The sequence below is a fragment of the Vombatus ursinus genome, unplaced genomic scaffold (assembly GCF_900497805.2).
Source record: "Vombatus ursinus unplaced genomic scaffold, bare-nosed wombat genome assembly UNPS02014798.1, whole genome shotgun sequence".
NCBI classification, from domain to species: domain Eukaryota; kingdom Metazoa; phylum Chordata; class Mammalia; order Diprotodontia; family Vombatidae; genus Vombatus; species Vombatus ursinus.
Window position 1 is genome coordinate 8,936,400 of NW_020954576.1, and position 21,179 is coordinate 8,957,578.

General features: G+C 36.0%; 1 protein-coding gene across 6 annotated transcripts in view; it reads right to left on the reverse strand.

Moving 5' to 3' along the window:
- LOC114049576 (probable methyltransferase TARBP1) overlaps positions 1-21,179 on the reverse strand; it is a 90,676-nt gene that overhangs the window by 42,372 nt on the left and 27,125 nt on the right. For 4 of the 6 annotated variants that reach the window (XM_027870825.1, XM_027870824.1, XM_027870828.1 and 1 more), the window contains 6 exons: positions 18,722-18,821; positions 17,230-17,402; positions 5,091-5,188; positions 4,572-4,733; positions 737-924; positions 101-356 (listed from right to left, as the gene is read on the reverse strand). In XM_027870825.1, coding sequence (XP_027726626.1) covers positions 101-356; positions 737-924; positions 4,572-4,733; positions 5,091-5,188; positions 17,230-17,402; positions 18,722-18,821 — 977 coding nt within the window. The remainder of the gene's footprint in view (positions 1-100; positions 357-736; positions 925-4,571; positions 4,734-5,090; positions 5,189-17,229; positions 17,403-18,721; positions 18,822-21,179) is intronic. The other 2 variants (XM_027870826.1, XM_027870830.1) reach the window with 1 other exon arrangement.

Sequence of the window (21,179 nt, forward strand, 5' to 3'; positions counted from 1 at the left end):
CTTTAGAAAAACAAAAAAAGGGAGGCAGTTATCACTTAATTTCAAAAAATTCTGTAATTATTTCTACAGCTAGACTTAAATTGACAAATCTATCACTTACTTTAGGAACCAGTATTTTCATGCAATGAAACACTGGCAAAACTTGATCAGAAGGAAGGATAGTGAGGGCTTCTAATGCAGACTGCAAAATGCCTACTGGCTTTGGAATGACATGCAGAAAGGGCTCCATCTCACCCTCTGTGGTTGGTATAAGGGTATGGTATTTGTTTAACAGGAATGAGAGGCAGAGCCATTGATCATGAATATACTGTGCAACTACTCTCCCCCATCCCTGGGAAGATGATTCTTCAAATAAACTGTAACAAAAAAATACCATTACTACCTATAGTTATTTATGGTAAAGTTTTATTTTCTTTGCACATACAATACAATGTTCTTATAGAGACAAATTTAAACATTACTACCATCAAGTTCCCCTGCCCAGAAGAGAATCACTTAAATTGAAGAAGCCTACTCATCATCAGCTAACAAGAAGAAAATTTGCTAATACTATTGCAGTCTAAGACAAATACAACTACACATGGTCTAACCAAACTGACAACAGCAGGGCTGGATGAGATGAGTATCTAATTCAATTACTAAAACACAAGGATAGGATTTGGGATTTTAAAAATTTCTAACAGCAATAAAAGAAACAGTTCAAGAACATCTTAAGCTAGAAAGGATTGGTACAAACCTGTTTTGTTCCTCAGCATGTGGCTTTCTTACTATCTGGTTGAGGTGAAAGGAAGAAATAAAGTTTTCCAAAATTTCAGTATCTAGGAAATCAAGATGCAAATCTGATTGCTGGGAGAGGATCCCACAGACCACTGACAAACACGCCATACTAACTACTTTCTGAATCTGTTTACCTAGTTTTGGTTCCTGATAAGGAAAAAAAAAATTGTTTAACATAAAGTCAGTTCAAGTCCATTATATCTTTAAAGCAATAATAAGTCTACCTCTCTACAATTTCCACCAACTTCTCCTACTTCTGCTCTCTGGAGAAAAGCAAAAGAAATGTCATCCTTCCTGACTACAGAAAATGACTCACTGATGAATGTGCTGTGTAAACCAATGCACAGAGCCTTAACCACATAGCTCAAAGTCACTGAACAAGTGCTACAGTTAGTAACAAAATCCTATTCTCGACCAAGAGTAATTTAGGTCACCACTATTTAATAATATTAGCTAACATCTATATAGTGCCTTAAGGTTTGCAAAACACTTCTAAAATATCTCATTTGATCTACTTCATCAACCTTCTCAGGTGCTATTATTATTCTCATATTACAGATGAGGAAACTGAAGCTGAGAAATTAAATCACTTGCTCAGGGAGCTACACAACTATTAAGTGTCTGAAGCAGATTTTGAAATAAGGTCTTCCTGACTCCAAGTCCAGTGGTCTTCCTATTATGCCACCCAGCTGCCCACATCACATCACTATACCTCCAAGTGTATGCATATCCTGTATGTATAACACTCCTGAGCTTCCAACATATTTACAAGAAACTCTTTCACTTCTGCTTACTCTGTCATTCATATTCTCTGTCAACTGTGTTCCTGGCCTTTCCTCTAAGATTACCTTCCCACTCACTGTACATGTGTATTATATATTATACAAATATATGTATATATATATGTGTGTGTCTATTCTATATACCTAGTTATGTTTCTGTGTACATAGTTACTTAAATATTTCTCCTCCATTACAATGTGAGCTTCTTAAGGAGAAGGACAGTGTTTCTGCCTTTCTTAGTATTCTCTGTGCTTTGCACAATGCCTGGTATTGAGCAGGTGCTTATGGAAGCATTTAATAAATGCTTGTTGACTGACTTGTGTACAGACATTATAAATCACAATCTGTAATCTAGGAGCTTGGGTGGCCACACATTCATTTTACAAGTATCAGTTGTGGTAGGATGTGACAGCCTTAAAAAGAGAGGCTGAAGCATTGCAAAGACTCCCAGGGCCATAGGTGTCTCACATGTTGCCGATTAGTCATGTCTATATCATATCACTTGCAGGAAATGTTGTTTAAATTTTCCCTATCCTAAAGGGGGGACCAATGTCTATGCAGACCATTTTGATATTACAACACTTTTGCAGTGAGGAATTTAATTCCTTTTTATATACTATGATCCTTCATAACCTTAAAAAAAGTTCAAAGTATTTCAAAAAGTGAAATAAAAAGGACCCTTAAAAATTAAATATTTTAATGGTGCCTGTAGTGTACTAGAAGGAGCACTCAATCTGGCATCAACAGAATCCAGGTTCAAATCCCAGCTTTACTACCTGGGTAACTGGGCTACTTCTCTAGGACCCAAAATGAAAAAATATAAAGTTAGATTAACTCATATTCTTAGTAACAGATTAGAAAATTATTCATGAAAGTTACGTAAAGAGCTTTCATCACTGTAGACAGCTTTATTTATGCTAGCCACTTTGTTCAGTAAGAACAAAAAGCTAAACGATACATCTATATATACTACAAGAAATTGTATCATTAAATTTTGCAAAGAGAACATCCCTACCTTTATAAAATTGTAACAATTTTCATGTAGTAGTTGTTATTTTATTACATAACTACAGGAACTTTTTAAAATATTTATACCTATTAGATATAAACAAAATATAATTTTTATGGAACAATATAATTATTTAAGTTAATTTTTTTCCCTTGTCATCAAAATACAACGTGAAACACTAGAAACAGTGCTGCATTTGGAGACACAAGACCCAGGTTCAATTTCCAGTTTTGCCACTTATTACCTGTGTGACCCTAAGTCACCTAAGGACTTCTCTGAGCCTGTTTCATCATCTATAAAATGAGAGGGTTTGGACAAGGTGATATGCAAGGTCCTTTCTTGATCTCTTTCTATGATTCTTTGATCTTACTGGCCTAGAGAGGTCCAGGGATGATGGATCCAAACGAGTTACTGAGATTACATGGAGGATGCTTGAAGCACAACACACACACAAGGTCTTGGTGCCACTATTCCTGAGTGAGAATTCTGGACAAGTGAGCCAACTTTAAATAACAACATTGTCTTCCATTACAGAGTCGTGGAATTGTTCACAGGACTTTCCCATCTGCTGTCATTTCATCCTTCCTATAACCCCGGGCAGTCAGGCTAAAAGTACTGTCCTCATCTGCTATATAAGAAATAGGCACAATGAAGTACTGTTTCTCATAATGATAATAATAGCAACAAGTAGCATTTACATAGCAATTTAAGGTTTGTAAAGTGCTTTACAATTATTATCTCAGTTGGTCCTCAAAACAACACTGGGAAGTAGGTGTTGTTATCCCCATTTTGCACACAGAGATTAAGTGACTTTCCCGGGGTCACAGCTGGTCTGAGGCAGGATTTGAACTTAAGACTCCCTGATTCTAAGTCCTAGGTTCTATCTATGGTGTCACTTAGCTCAGCCTACCTAGATCTGAACTGAGGTGTCATGACACGTCTTCATTCTCCTTCTAACTCAGTCATGCTCCTTTTCACAAGACTACGTGGCCACCTACATTCTTCTGTTATTATAAAGTAGGGTGACAGGATCATAGATGGAGAGAAGAAAAACACTTTCAAAATCATATAGTCCAATCTTCCTATTCTACAGCTGGAGAAACTGATGCCTAGCATAATGAAATTAGTCAGTCATAAGTGATTTGTAATTTTAGTCTTACCACACCTCAGTTACCAAAGTGATTTTCCTAAAGCACATGTTAGATGAGGTCACTACCCTACTTAGTAAACCCTACTGGCTCCCTATTTCCTCTAGGATGAAAAGTAAGCTCTCGGGGCAGTTAGGTGGTACAGTGGATAGAGCACCGGCCCTGAAGTCAGGAGGACCGGAGTTCAAATCCGGCCTCAGACCAAACACTTGACACTTACTAGCTGTGTGACCCTGAGCAAGTCACTTAACCCCAATTGCCTAAAAAACAAACAAACCAAAAAAAAAAAAAAAAGTAAGCTCTTCCATTTAGCTTTAGAGTCCTTCACAATCTGCCTCCAACCCACCTTTCCAAACTTATTATCCATTTACTGCCCTTTGTGCATTTATAGTTCATCCAAACTGATCTTTCTGTTCTTCCTCTCACATGACACTATGTCATGCTTTTCTGTATTTTTGAATTAAGTTGTCCTCCATGCCTGGAATGGACTGCCACTTCTTAAAATTCTTTATTTATTTCAAAATTCAGTTGAAAATGAAAATTCATTTTCTACATGAAGCCTTCCTTAATCCTCCCAAGTGCTAGTGCCCTTCTCCACAACAGAAAATTTACTTTGTATTCAATTTGTATATATTTTGCTTATTTATGTATGTCTCCCTCAAATGAATGAAAGCTTCTTGAGGGCAGACTGTTTCATTTTTATCTTCATATCCCCAGCTCTTAGCATAATGCCTCAAACAAAGATGTTGCTTAATAAAGGCTCATTGATTAATCGATTAATTACTGCAATTAGATCTAATAATACTTCTTGTAAGCTACAACAGGCTCACAAAAAAATTACATTAGAAAAATTACCTTTTCACTACTTATGTCTTGCAGATGCAGAATGGAGGCATTTTTTAAAAGGGAAATGAATCTCCAAATGGAGTCACTGTTTTTCCAACCAACCTTCCCATGTAAATTCACAAGTTCAGATAACATTGTTAAGTATAAGTGACAACGTTCTAGATCTGAAACCTAAGACAAATAAAAGATATGTATAATTGATATTAAAATATCTCTAATAAAAAATTACAAGTAAAAATCAAGATTCAGTGATCCTTCACAAATGGATTACATATTAAAACAAAAGCAAGGAATCATAATCGAAAGATAAAACATCTAATTTTTACAAACATTCACACACACACACAAATGGGTCACTGGGGGAGCATGAAAGAGCCAACAATCATTTGGCAAAAGAGTTGGATGGCAGGCATCACTCCAGTTCTTACGTGTAAAGAGACTTTTCAGTAGATTTATCTAAGGGGAAAAATATTACATAATATTTCAATTTAACAACACAACTGTCAGGTTATTCCGTTAAATACTTACAGTACTCAATTCATTGGCAGTTAGCCTTCTAACAAGAAACTCAGAAATACTTTCTGCAGTGGACATGACAGAATTCTGAAGAACAGTGAGTACCCCATCTGTGCCAAAGAAAAAGTACATTATTCCAGAAACACCAGAAATGTAACTAAAACTATTACTCAAGACATAAAGCATTTATTGAGCACTTACTAAAGGGCCAGGCACTGTACTAAGCGTTGGGGATACAAAAAAAAAGGCAAAAAAAAAAAAAAAAAAGGCCCTGTTCTCACAGAGTTCAAAGTCTAGTAGGGAAGAGACAATATGCAAAAAAGTATATGCAAACAAGATACGTACAAGAAAAACTGGAAATACCATTAAGAGGGAGGGCACTAAATAAAAGGAGTAGTGGGAAAGTCTTCCTGCAGAAGGCAGAACTTTAGCTGTGATAGCAAAATTCATAGAAACTGATGATATATTATGGTACATCATTATGCATTACAACAATAGCTGTTCATACTGGACCCCCAGTGCCAAGAAGCCACAAGCTAATGGTAGATAGAGGGAAGCAATTTCTTTAATAAAAGAATGTTTATTTAGTGTCCCTACTCATCACCCAAATCATGAAAGGAAACATTACATTAATTTCTTCATTTTCTTGTCTAAATGACATTCAATTGTTTAAATGTCCTATGTATACTAATTATCATATGTATAAATACTCCTAGTTACTTAGGCACTTCTAATCACACAGAACTGGCCTAATTTATTATGAGAGAGAATGCAATGTTTAGGGGTATAAGGCCAGGTAGTAAGATGCAAGACAAATAGAACATAGTAGTTGTTCTCTTTCTTTCCACCATTACTACCACGGTCCCTACACAAGCTGTCTACTACTGTAACACTCTACAACAGAAAGCTACTTACTGACATCTTCCCTATACTATATAACCTTTGATGTGGTAACTTTCCTATAGAAAGTATTTAATAAAAATGAGTTCACCAGCTAGTAACTTTGCTTTACAGTTAGAAAAACTGAAAGATTTGTAATACAAACATACAAATTTGACCCAATCCTCCTAATCCCTTTGTGGAAGGCCTAGTGACTGAGTAACATAATATAATTTCCCTTCATTTGTATATAAACACAACAGCTTAGTTTTCTTTTCCAAGAAAAGTTAGGAATAACGGTCATCATATTCCCCGTGGTGTGCAAGAGAAGAGTGAGCATAACAGACGTACATAGAAAAAGAAAACACTATTTAAATAAAGAGGTACATACACAAAGAGTCAGCAGTCTGAATTTTGTGGCAGGCTCACAGGCTCAGTCTCATTCTTTAATAGTCATAACTTGTATACCTAAAAAATTGTTCTATAATAGCAACAGTCAAGTGTTTCTGTTATTAGTGAATACAAAAAAAGTGTGTATGGCCCTTTTTAAACTAAAGATGTTTATCTGGGTCAGGCCCAACATCATATGAACAAAATACATAAAGACTGAGACTGAGAACACAAGTGGGAATAACCCAGGAGAGCAAAGAGATGCATGAAACAAATTTACAGCCTTCATTCTGCCAAATTCACCGAAAGGCTGAGGAGATTAGTGAGGTGGAGGGAGCTCCAAGGTAGCCAGAGGTTACAAGCAGTAGAGGGGCCACACTGGGTCCATTACTTCAACCTAGAGAATGCCATGTTATTTTTTATGTTTAGCACTGAGAGAATTAAACGGTTTGTAATGCTCTCTCAAAATACCAAACACATTTTCTTAAAAATGTGGATATTTTCTAAAAGAAGAAACCCCTTCTGACAAAGCGTTTTATACTCTCTTCTTATACCACTAAACTTCTCAATGACACCTTCTCCACAAAAACATAACCATGCCTTGTAATAAAGTTTAATTAAGCAAAATAAATCAACACCTTGGCCACGTGTAGAAATGTATAACCCATTCTACAGCTCTATTCCACAACCTCTCTGATGAGGCAGGAGGGATGCTTCAGGACACTGATCTCACTAGTCAGTGCACTGATCAGAATTCTGAATCTTTCTGATATTGCTTTTCTTTATATTACTTTATATTATATATAAATAATATATACTTTATATCATATAGTGTCCGTCATGTAAATTGCTATCTTGTTCCACTTGCTTCACTACGTATGCTTCAATTCACAAAGTCTTCCCAAATTTTTTTAAATTATTCACATTCATGATTTCTTGTGGTGCAATAACATTCCATTAAAATCATATATCATGGGGCAGCTAGGTGGTACAGTGGATAGAGCACCGGCCTTGAAGTCAGGAGGACCTGAGTTCAAATCCGGCCTCAGACCAACACTTGACACTTACTAGCTGTGCGACCCTGGGCAAGTCACTTAACCCCAATTGCCTAAAAACTTAAAAAAAAAAAATCATATATCAGGATTTGTTCAGCTGTTCCCCAATCAATGAGCACCCACTTTTCTTACTTCTTTGCTACCACAAGTGCTGCTATAAATATTTACTAAGGTTTCTTATTACACAGAATTAGATATACAAATCAGGTCTAGTCAGGTCCTAAAATATACTACATATGGTAAAAGTAAGCTTGATTTAACATAGATAATAGATCTTTTTCCCAATAGTACTAGAATTATAAAGGAGTACATTATACATGTCCCAACTCCAAGAGGTAAGTCCCCAATAAAACAAGTGGCCTCAGGTAGCTATATACAAATACACAAGCATAGGCAATAAGTAAAATAAACTAGAGGTCACAAGGAAACAGATTTGACTGTTTACTATATTACTACAGCTGAGTGACAGAAATATGGCTCTAGTAAGTGTAAACCTTATTCAAAAAGAATGAGACAGGTAAAAGCGGGAGAGGTGGAAAGTGCACAACATGGTATATTAAGAAAGATACACAGATAAAGGAACCAGAAAGGAGGAAAGTGGTAGAAAAGATTTGAGTAATTATCAACGAATACCAAAACTAAAGTGTCATAAAATTATACTAACAAACACCAAAACAGAAGTGACACCGCCAAAAAATTATACTACAGCTCATCAGGACAAAAAGGAAATGCCTTGAGTTCAAGCAACAAATCACAACCTTAACAAGGAAACATGATCTAAGGGGGATGGAAGAACTTCGAATATCTGGATATAAGCCAAAAACAGAGCAAATAATAATTTCCTAGAATGTCTCAATGATAATTCCACACTTCAAAAGGTAGAGAAAGCAATGAAAGAAGCTTATTCAGAATCTGATTCTCACCAACCAAGAGAACTGGTTGTTGGAGTAGAAATTATGTTAGCCAGTCAGCCAGTAAACATTTATTAAGCACATACTATGTGCTACGCACTGAGGACACGAAGAAAAGCAAAATCACTGGGAATATAAAGAAATACAAAGAACAGTCCCTGCTCTCCAAGAGCTCACGGCGCAGTGAGGGAGACAACATGCAAACAACTATGTACAAACACGCTAAGGACTGGATAAATTGAAAACAACATAGGAAAGGCAATAGAATTACATTGGATCCTGTAGAAGGTAGAATTTTAAATGGGACTAGAAAGAAGCTAGGCAATAGTTTGTGAGGAAAAGAATTCCAAGCATGGGGGACAGCCAGTGGAAATGCTTGGATGTGACTGAAGACGTCTTCAATGGGAAGTGACCACATCAGTTCAGAGCAATTATGTTAAAGGGAGGGAAGGTAAGACAGTCCCAATACGTACCCTAGGTTTCAGGAGAAGAGGTTTCAAAAATTCAAAAAAAGAACAGGTGGGACCTCATGAACTAAGACAACTCAATGCAACAGACAATTAAGTAAGCATTTACTTAATGCAAGTGCAAGGCACTGAGGAAACAAAGAAAGTGAATAACTAACTAACTTCAAAGAGCTTATATTCCACAGGGAGGATACAACATGAAAACAGTTAAGCATATACATTATAATTTAAGATGTTATGATTACTAACAATTAACCCCTAGAGGAATTCTCTCTTGAAAAGTGAAATTCTGAAAGCACAAGAAAGAAACAATTCTAACAATAAGGAAAAGGAAAGGTTGTCTAAGAAAAAAAAATTTTTTTTTTCAATATTTTTAGAAAATGGACACCAGAGCAGGTGAGAGAGGAAGAATACAACACAGGATGATCCTATAAAAATTGTCAGGAGAGTTAAATGTCAGAATGAGCTGATGAAAATGGCAAGAGCAAAAAGCTGTTTTGTTTTGGAGGGTTTTTGTATGCTAGGCCAATGAGGAGGCTCAAAAAAAGGACCGGGATAACCCTTTGCACTGTTCATGGACCCTAATTCACAGCAGCCAAGTCAACTCTTATTTTGCTTATTTCCTTTGCCAAGTAGAATAATCTCTGGCTTATATGGAGTGAAAACCCAAGATTAGTAGGGAGAGAATAAGAGAGCACAGCACAGAGTCATGGAAGAGTTGGATTTGGATCAGTCCAATTCAGTTCTGCCACTTACCATCTACATGACCTCAGGTAAGTCATTTAACCTCTCCAGGCCTAAGTTTCTTCACTTGTAAAATAAGAGAGCTGGACGAGATGACTTTTTTTTACAAGTGCCTTCTAGCTCTGGACCTATGATTTATAACCTATGTCCCAGATAAATCAAGGCCAAGCTAAGTTATATTCTAGAATACTTGAAGACCTGGCAGACACGATTGCTGACCTACCATTAGTGATCTCTGAAAGATTATGAAAAATGAGTAGAGCTGATAGAGAAAGGAATGAGTTATCCCTTTAAAAAAAAAAGTAATCTTTAAATTATAGGCTAGTGAGCTTGTCAAAATTCCAGAGCCCATTACTAAAGGAATCACTGAAAGCATTTAGAACTGGAATCAGTGATTCCTAAAAGTCCTTACTGTACTGAGTTTTCACTTTTGACAAGGTGACTAAACAGGAGGGATTATGGAAGTAACAGAAATACAACATACCTAGATAAGCAAAGCAAAAGCAAGTGACAGTCTAATGCTATTCTTAGAGACAAGACAAAGAGCCATAGTCTAAATATACCTCACTACAGTAAAGTATATTCAGAATTGGTTGAATAATCAATCCTAAAGAGCAGTCATTAATAAGCAGATGCCAATTGGAGAGGTCTATAATGACCTGTCCATAGCCCTGTTCTGTTCAGCATTTTTATCAGTCATTTGACAACAGGCAGGTTTGTCAAAGTGGCAGACGACAAAAAGCTCAGAGACATCACTAACATGCTAAATGACAATCAGAATCAAAATATATCAAACCTTGGGCCAAATCAACTGAAATTAAATTAAAAACCAATAATGTAAAACTCGGGAAGCTAGGCGGTACAGTGGATATAGTGTCAGGTCTAAACCAGGAAGATCTGAGTTCAAATTTGGCCTCAACCCTGTTTGCCTTAGTTTCTTCATCTGAAATATGAACTGGAGAATGAAATGGCAAACCACTCCAATATCTTTGCCAAGAAAATTCCAAATGGGATCACAAAGAGTTGGACACAACTGAAACAAACAAATGTAAAACTCTATACATGGTTTCAAAAAATCAACTTCACAAATACTGGATGGGAGTGTGGCACAGCTAGACAACCACTTCTGTGAAAAAGATCTCAACGTCCATTGTTGGTGGAGTTGTGAACTGATCCAACCATTCTGGGGGGCAATTTGGAACTATCCCCAAAGGGCTATAAAACTGGACATACCCTTTGACCCAGCAATACCTCTCCTAGGTCTGTATCCCAAAGAGATCATACAAATGGGAAAAGGACCCACATGTACAAAAATACTTATAGCAGCTCTTTTTGTGGTGGCAAAGAATTGGATATCAAGGGGATGCCCATCAGTTGCAAAATGGCTGAACAAGTTGTGGCATATGAATGCAATGGAATATTATTGTGCTATAAGAAATGATAAGCAGGCAGACTTCAGAAAAACCCAAACTTACATGAACTGATGCTGAGTGAAGTGAGCAGAACCAACAGAACCTTGTACATAGTAACAGCCACAATGTGCAATGACTAACTTTGACATCTCTTCTTAGCAATTCAAGGATCCAAGGCAACTCCAAAGGACTCATGATGGAAAATGCTGTCCACATCCAGAAAAAAAACTATGGAGTCTGAATGCAGCATATTATTTGGTCTTTCTTTCTCTTTTTTTGTTTGTTTCTTCTTTCTCGTGGTTTCTCCCATTGGTTCTAATTCTTCTTTACAATATGACTAATGTGAAAATAGGTTCAATATGAATGTATATATAGAGCCTCTATCAAATTGCATGCCATCTTGGGGTGGGAGGAGGGGAGAGATGGGGAGAAAATTTGGAACTCAAAATTTTATGGAATTGAATGTTGAAAACTAGAAAAAAATTTTATATATATATATATATATATACACACACACACACACACATATATGAAATAAAATACTGTTTGCCAAAAAAAAAAAAAAAAGATCTCAATGTTCTAGAAGGCTGTGAACTGAAAATGAATCAACAATGTTCTGTGGCAGTCAAAAAAATCTAATATTATCATAGGCTGCATTTAAAGGTAGTGTCCAGAACAAGTGGGGTGACAGTCCTCCTGAATTCTGCCCTAGTCAAATTATATCTGAGGCACTGTGTTTAGTTCTAGGAATAACTTTTTAGAAATAACATTGAAAAGCCAGCAGGCATTTAGAAAAACCAGAATAATGAGGAAAATAGTAATCAACAGAATAAGAGGGACTTAAAAGAACATGACAGTCACCTTCCAGTATTTGAAGGGCTTTCATATGAATGTGAGATTAGCCTTCAACATGGCCCTAGAAGGCAGAACTATGAGTAGTAAAGATGGAATCTGAAGACAGGCAGATTCAGGCTTGACTGAAGCAAAGAATTAAGGACACCGATAAAAAATTAGTCTGGAAAAGTAACCAGAGCCAGATTTTAAATGATGACCTAAGGATTTTTAATTTGATCCCACAGGGAGCCACTAAAACCCCTTGAATAGGACAATGACAAGGTCAGACTGTGCTTTAGGAAGACTGATTTTGGCAGAGATAAGGAACCATTCACAGTATTTGCCATCCCCAAAAATATGTTGTGGGATCCCAAAAACAGTAAGGTATACAAGTAGGAGCACTGGTGTGAACTCAAAAGATGCAGTTCTAATCCCTGTTCTGCCTCCACATTGTGCAGCTATGAACAAATCACTTAACCTCTCTCTGGGCCTCAATAACCTTACCTATAGAATGAAAGAGTGGAACTAGAATATCTCTAACAGCCATTCTATCTCTAGGAATCATGTTCTATAAATCATTGTACGAACTCTAAGTTCCATACTTTCCTATCTTTGTTCCTTTCTTATGCGGTTCCCTTGACACTACCTCTTGACTTTCATCCACTGAGTTCCAACCCATCCTTCAAGATCCATTTCAAATGCTATCTTCATGTACTCTTTCTCAATATCTTTAAGCAGAAGTAATCTCTATCTCATCTGAGCTCCCATATCCCTCGGACCTTTTTACTATCTTCCACATTCTATTTTGTGTTACATAAGGTCACAACCCCTATTTGCCTCAGTTCCTCATCTGTTAAAAAAAAAAAAGAAATACCCTAGAGAAGGAAAAGGCAAACCACTCCAGTATCTATTAAATTTTTTAATGTTCCAAATTAAATTGAATTAGAAATAAGTAACCAACTATGGTACCACACTCACCTCTCTTTCCTATGACTCTTGATTCTTCTACCTCCAATTTCATTAGTGTCTCCAGAAAGGTCAAGAGACAAAGTAGATCACAGGTGAATTACTGTACTTAAATATTTAAAGTATTTTGAGAGCCTCACCAAAGATGACCATGACTGAGTATACTGGTGACTTGAAGCAGGCCTTTAAAGTTCCCACTCTGCCATTTATAAGCTGTATAATATGAACAAATCACTTTTAACCTGTCATTTTCTTCATCTGTCAACTAAAGATCACTAACATGATAGAGTTGTGTAAGAATTAAATAAGATAAATATAAGCCAAAATATAAACAGAAGCTATTATCATTCCATTACTTGAACAGATCTGTGATCCAATCAACGCATCCAAATAATCTAATTCCCTCCTATAATGAAAACTGAATCTACCTGTGCTTTCTCATCCTATGCAACACATGTCTTTATAATGTTACTCATAAATTCTCTTCAGGGGTCCACCTAACATACTGGGGGCTATCCACTAGATCTTTAAACATCACATGGAAACCATTAGAGCATATAGGATATCCATCTGTTATTCATCTGTTATCCTTTCCTCTTAATACATGGCCACACATGTCGTTTTCAAATCATGTGCTTTTGTTTTTTGTTTGTTTTGTTTTTTGGTGAGGTAATTGGGGTTAAGTAACTTGCCTAGGGTCACACAGCTAGTAAGTGTCAAATGTCTGATGCTGGATTTGAACTCAGGTCCTCCTAACTCCAAAGCTGGTGCTCTATCCACTGTGCCACCCAGCTGCCCCTACATGCACCTTTGATGATATCTTTGTACCACTTCTTGTGCATAGTATTTTGTTGGCAACATGCCACAACCTACCCACAGCTTCCATGAATCTGTCTACTGCCCTTTAAATGATTTGCAATTCTGATTCTTTGGAAACTATGGCAGAAGAATGCTAATATTTAAAAGTTTCAGGCAGAAGCTTGGGGTTATGATAAGCACTGTGCAATTTACCAATTAGTAGTGCAATCTACTCTGTTCCTATTCAGTTTTGAGTCACTTCACTGTCCATCTGCAGCATTTGTCCAAGATCGAGTATATGAGTGACTGAAGAATGCACTGTGAACGTAGGCTGTCCATCCAATTGCCTGAAACAGTGTGGATAAAAGGCTATACTAAATCATTATCTATTTGACTTTTCCTTGGGGATCACTAGGCCAAATTCTTCTGAGTGACAGGGTTCTCTTCAACATTCCAGGTTCTGATGCAATTAGCACATCATCCACAAACAAAAGCACCTTGACAACTCACCAGCTACAGGGAGTCCTGCTTTCATCTGGACTCCATGCTGTACATCATCCATGACAGCAGAAAACACCTTTGGTAAGCATACATCTTCATTTCAAACAAAGCTATCTCTGTTGTTCCATCTTTCAAAGAATGTATTAGGATTTTAACATATGCATGGGAGAAACCTTGTTGGAAAAGAGCCATAGGGGGGCTTTTTTTGTATTTTTACCAAATCTAATTTTTTTTTTTTTATAGTTAGCAAACAATGAGCAAAGGAGGATTTTACATTCTCTGAACCCTTGAGTCAACTGAGTGACTGAGATGATGTGGTCTACTGTAGAACACAGTCTGCCTGTTCCTATTGCACACTTTTATCGTATGTATTTAATAAGCTATTTTTTGTTATCAAATTATAGTTTGCCTCACTCACAATACTGTCTGGGAAAGTGACTCTTATGACCTTCTCTTTTCATTACTCCAAGAAAAACAATTTCCTGATGATACTTCTAACTCATAAGAACTTCTTCATTATTAAGGCAGTTAGAAGGAGTATATATAGACAGAAGGAACAGGTGTGAGTTGAATATGAAGGGATGATAATCTAAAAAAAATGGGATTAAGGGGTGAGAGGGAATGTATAGGGAGAAATGGAAAGGGAGAGGTAGAATGGGATAAATTATCTCACATAAGAGAGGCAAGAAAAAGCTTTTACAATAGTGGGGAAGAGGGAGAGGTGCAGGGGAATGAATGAACCTTACTCTCATCAGAACTGGCTCAAAGAGGGAATAACATACACACATCAATTGAGTATAGAAATCTATCTTACCCTACAGAAAAGCAGGAGGGGAAGGGGATTAAAGAAGGGGAGGGAGTGATAGAAGGTAGGGCTGACTGGGGAGGCGGCAGTCAGAAACAAATCACTTTTGAAGACAGGGTGAAAGGAGAGAATAGAATAAATGTAGCAGGGGTGGGAGGGAATAGGATGGACAGAAATACAGTTAGCTATACTGTGAAAAAAATTTTGAACCAAGTTTCTCTGATAAAGACTTTATTTCTCAAATATATAGAGAACTGAGTCAAATTTACAAAAATGAGAAACATTCCCCAATTGATAAATGATCAAAAGATATGAACAGTTATCAGATGAAATAATCAAAGCTATCTATAGCCACATGAAAAAATGCTCTAACTCACTACTGATGAAAGAAATGCAAATTAAGATAATTCTGAGGTACTACCTCAGACCTACTAGATTGACTAATACAGCCGAAAAGGAAAATGAGAAATGTTGAAGGGGATGTGGCAAAAATGAGATATTAATGCACTGTTGGTGCAGTAGTGGACTGATTCAACCACTCTATAGGGCAATTTGGAACTATGCCCAAAGGGCTATAAAACCTTGCATACCCTTTAATCTAGCAGTGCCACTACTAGGTCTGTATCCCAAAAGAGATAAAAAACAAAAAGGAAAAAGACCTATATGTACAAAAATATTTATAGTAGCTTTTTTCTGGTGGCAAAGAATTGGAAATTGAGGCGATGTCCATCAATTGAGGAATGGCTGAACAAATTGTGGTATGTGATTATGATGGAATACTATTGTGCTATAAGAAATGATGAGCAGGATGCTTGCAGAAAAACTTGGAAAGACTTACACGAGCTGATGCTGTGTACAAAGTACCAGCAATATTATAAGATGATCAGCTGTGAATGACTTAGCTATTCTCAGCAATACAATGATCCAAGACAATTCTGAAGGACTTATTATGAAAAATGTTATCCATCCCCAGAGAAAAACTGATGGTGTCTGAATATAGATTGAAGCATATATTTTAACTTTATTTTTCTTGAGGTTTTTTTTTTTTGGTCTATGTTTTCTTTCACAACATGACTATTATGGAAATGTTTTGCATGACTGAATATGTATAACCTATATCGAATTGCTTGCCTTCTCAATGGCGGGAGGGGGGAGAGGAGAGGGGATGGTGAGGAAGGGATAGAATTTGGAACTGAAAGTTTTAAAAACGAGTGTTAAAAATTGTTTTTACATGTAACTGAGGAGAAAGAAAGAAAGAAAATAAATACAAAAAAAATTTCCCCATTGTTTATGAACAGTGTGAATAATGCCTTAATTCGTGCATGTATTTAATGTTTAAATTATATCTATAGAACTTTGTATGTGATTTATCACTGTAATCTATTAAATTATATAATTATTGGAAAAAAAATTACAACCACCGCCACCACCTCCTCTATGGATCATGTCTGTTTAAATTTATACCAACAGCTATAAAAACAAAATATAACATTAACTGGTTTTAATTTGTTTTGAATAACACCTAGTACCATCTCATAAACAAGTAGACATTGCTTAACAATTTTGTAAATTGTAATGATATTTCAATTATCTGGAAAAGGAATCACAGATCTACCAAATTTTCCCTAGCTAAAAAACAAGGAGATACAAGGAAGGAAACCTGGCTTCAAATCATACCTCAGACACCTGGTAGCTGTGTGACACTGGGTGAGGCATAGCATCTATGTAACTCATATTTTTTTCCCAAACATGCCACTTGTACTCTGGACTTCCTCAGGCTCCCACCTAAACTCAGCTCTGCCCTTGGGTCTGTGGGCTCTGCTAAGGAAGCTTTCCTCTTATCTTGTCTGGAACAAAGCTACCCCACTATTTTTTTTTTTTTTGTTGAGGCAATTAGGGTTAAGTGACTTGCACAGGGTCACACAGCTAGTTAGTGTCAAGTATCCGGTCTGAGGTAGTATTTGAACTCAGGTCCTCCTGACTCCAGGGCCAGTGCTCTACTGCACCACCTACCTGCCCCCACCCCATCATTCTTGGCCATTCCCAACCCCAGCTCTACTTTATGTGTCATCTTCCCTACCAGAATGTAAGCTCCAGAAGGGCAGAAGTATCCTACTTGTTTTTGAATCCCCCATGTTTAGCACAGTGCACAACACAGCAAATGCTTCACAAATGCTTCTTCCTTTTTTTGTTTGTTTTCCCCATTTAGGCATCTAAAACTTACCTATTTAGTTATGGGTATGTTTCCCCACACTGATGAATTATGTATTCTCATAAAATCAAATACTAAAATATGTAAAGATAGTCATTTCTATTTCCCCTCTTCCCTTCAATCCAAACCCAAATGATAAACAGCCCAAGCACAAAACTAACAGAATACATCACTTACCATCGTGTGTTAGGGAACCTTTCAATGAACAAGTTTGTAATAACTTCAGTAACAACTGTAAGCATTTGTCAGTTTTCAGCAAGGGTATGTAAGCATTCGTTCCAAGCTTCATGAGGACATCCATAAGAGGATGCAAGACAACCTTTAATTCATTCTGTGTTTTCTTCCTTTCACTATACATTAAAAACAAAACCACAAAATAAATGTTTTAAGCTAAAACAAATCCCATTCAACCTACAACTTAGGAAACTGCCTCCCTAAAACTGCTAAATATTAATCTATGTTACAAATTAGCCTCAGAATTTAATTTATGAATGTGTGCTTCACATGTGGCCAGATCTTCAACTCTGGTCTTCCTAACTGCCCATTTTAGTCACACTTTTTCCCCTGAGTTTAATAATATTTACTATAGAAGGAAAGCACAGGTACAGATAGCCTATACTCATTTCCAAATTGCCAAATAAGTATAAATACAAAAGAAACCCTACAGCTAGTTTTATTTGAAAAAATAAAAAGTTTCAGTTTTATATTACTTTTTTCCTATAAAGAAAACTTTTGGTAGCTAGAATGCTGATAAATTAGATATGTTAAACAAAATCTGAGAACAAAGCAGCTAAAAAACATTTACTTCATTATTTCTCAAAAGTACCTATGGCCAATAATAAAACAATCATAAAAATTTAAATTTGCATTGCACTTCCGAGTTTACAAACATTTTAGTCAAAATAACACCATGGATCAGGGGCTGCAAACACATTAAATATTTTCTAACTCAAACCTCTTCTAGCAAAAAAAATTTAACCAATATAGAATTGTATTTATACCACAGGCTAGCAAACTTCAATCTTCCACCTGCTTCTGCATGGCCCATTAGCTAAGAATGATTTTTATATTTTAAAATACACCTTTATTTCTACATTTTTAAATACAACTATATTTTAAAATGTAAAAACCATTTCTAATGCGTGGCCTGGTTTGGCCCACAGGCCATAGTTTTCCAGCCCCTGCTTTATAGAGTCACCATGAACAAAGAAACTTTGCAATTTCAAAGCAATATAGTTTGGTCTGTTCATATTCACCACAACATAGGTACATTACAAGATAATCCTAATTGTATAAGGGCCAAAAATTTTTTAAAAATACAAAATTTTCAGGAGGGGAAAATTTCAGGAAATTTAAACTGTGATATTAACTTTGGGAATTTGCAGACAGTAATTCTGTACTTGGTATACAAAGTATAATGAGTTTTCAGCCCTTATCATACAAAATCAGCTGTTTCGGGACACAGCTTTTCCTCTTCCATAAATTGACTAATTTGCTATTCTTCAAAATCACTTTGACTATTTTTGAGCATTTTCTTAATAGGCAGACCAAGATGCTAGTCATCCCACCCATGATGCCATCAGCAAACCTAATGAGTAAATCCCAGCATCCAATCATCTGAATGGAAACACACATCTGATTAGCTTTCTTTTTAAAGTAACATACTTACCTATATTTATTTTTCATTTCCTCCACATCTGCAGCAAGCAGGATCATCATGGCAACAAGTTTAGCTTCATACCAATCAGGCATAAAGCAATTTCCTCCTGCTTGAACAATAATATTTAAAGCTTGTAAAGCCTTAGAATCAAGTTCATATGTGAATCAATTACTACTAGGTTCTTTGGTTAACCTACTGACTTCTCTCATATGACAATTTTTCATAAACAATAAGTACCATAGTATTAGGTAATAGTAATGTAAAACTAGTAAAGAATTAAAGGTAATTGAAATCAAATATAGCAAAATTTCCATTATGACAGTTTATTTTTAAAAGAATTTGAATAAACTATCCAAGTAAATCTCCTAAATATACCAAATACATACAAGACTATAAATTGTTAGCATATAATTCAACTAAAAATATTTCATACATGTTACACCTGTTATATTTCATACCTGTTACACTTAGCACAAGTGTAAAGTAAGACAGTCTCTGCCCTCCAAGTGTTAATTGAAAACTTACAATTAACACAACAATTCTGGGAAGTAATTTGGAATTAAACATAGCATGTTATCTCTTCCATTAGACTGTGAGTTCCTTAAGGGCAGGAACTATACTTTGTTGTTGGGGTTTTGGGGGTTTTTTTGAGGGGGAGAAGGGAGAAGCCTTTCTTTGTACTTCCAGAACTTATAATAATACCTGGCACATAGTAGATGTATAATAAATGCTTTTTGACTATAAAAAATGAACATAATTAGTAAAGGGAAATAAGGAAAGATTTATATGAATTAAAACAAAGTAAGCAGAGCTAAAAAAAAACCAATATACACAACTTCAACAATGTAAATGAAAAGAATCACCACAAAACAATGAAAAATTAATATTGTGAAAAATAAAGAATAATCATGGCCCCAAAAGAGAGATGAGAAGATACCTCCTCCACTCCTCCACAAAGCTATGGGGGTCCATGAGTATAGAACACTGCATATAACGTCAGATTTTTGTTGATGTATTAATTGGTTTTCCTGATTTTTTTCCCCTCTTATTCCTCTAAAAATATCATTTCTTAGAAAGAATGATTCTCTGGGAACAGAAGAGAAAGGATGCAGGGAGAAATCTAGGTGATATTAAAAACAAGTATCAATAAAAACTGACTTTAAAAATCTAGTATCACTCATTCAAAAACCATTTGCTAGACATCTATTTGCAAGGCACTGAGCTGGTCAAAGTCATAAAGTACTAAGACAATACTAAACCTCAAGAAACTTACAATCCAGCTTACAGGGAAAAGTAATATCAATAACTAATTATAGTGCATTGCACATAGTAGGCACTTAATAAATGAATGATGAATGAATGTTAAAAGTAATGCAATGTAATTTCACAGATCCCTTCTGGATAGAGCAAACATCAGGGAAGGCTTCATGGAGGTGACATCTGTATTGATAACTGATGGATAGATAAGACTTACATGAAGCCAGGTATAGAAAGTATGACTTAAGTGTGGAGAGAAGAAATATAAAATATGTTCAGCAAATAAAGTAGTCTGGAACACAAGCACGTGAAAGAAGTAACATGGTTTAGGGAAAAGAACACTGGACTTGGGAGTCAGCAAATTTGGGTCTGAGCCCTAGCTCCATGACTTACTTTATTATCAAGTGAGGTAGACAAATAAATTAACCTCTCTGAGTCTCCATTTTCTCAACTATTAAAATGATTATAAAATCTTTCTATTACTTACCTCACAGTTATATCAAATGAAAGAACATATGTAAATTATGGTACAGGAGCGACTGTGATAAAAATGATGAAAGGGGTACAAAGTATAAAATCACACTTAGTAAGAAGTATAGCACCATCAAATGGTTCAACATTGGAAGCAGATATGATTTCATTAATGGAAATAACATTAAAGAAAAGGTATTACCATCTGTCTTGCCAGGACCACTGGACCTTTCCATCTATCTGTTCGGCAGATGAATCCTCCTATAGATAGTGCCTCTCCCTACTAGAACAAGCTCCTCGAGGGTAAGGGCCATCTCACTTTTCTATACGTATCTCTAGCATTTGGAACACTTTAAGTATTTAATTTAAAAATTTTCATTTTTCCCATCATTCATGTAAGGAAAGAGCACTGGATTTAGGTGCAAATTTGGTTCTGAGGCTAGTATTACCTAAGGTAACTTTATGTAAGCACTTAATAGCCCAGCCTATTCCCTCATCTGTAAAACAAAGGAGTCAAGACTAGATATTGAAGTTCCCCTAGAGCCCTGAATTCTGTTTTACCACTTTAGGTCTGAATGAGGAAAAATTCATGAAGGAGGTAGAACAGATGTTAGTCCCATCCCTGAAAAACACGGGGGTTCCAAATATTTTAGAGATTAAACAGTAAGTCTAAAATCAGTATTTTGGCTGGAAATAGATTTTTAAATAGACTACAGAAATAGTAAATTCTTAAACACTT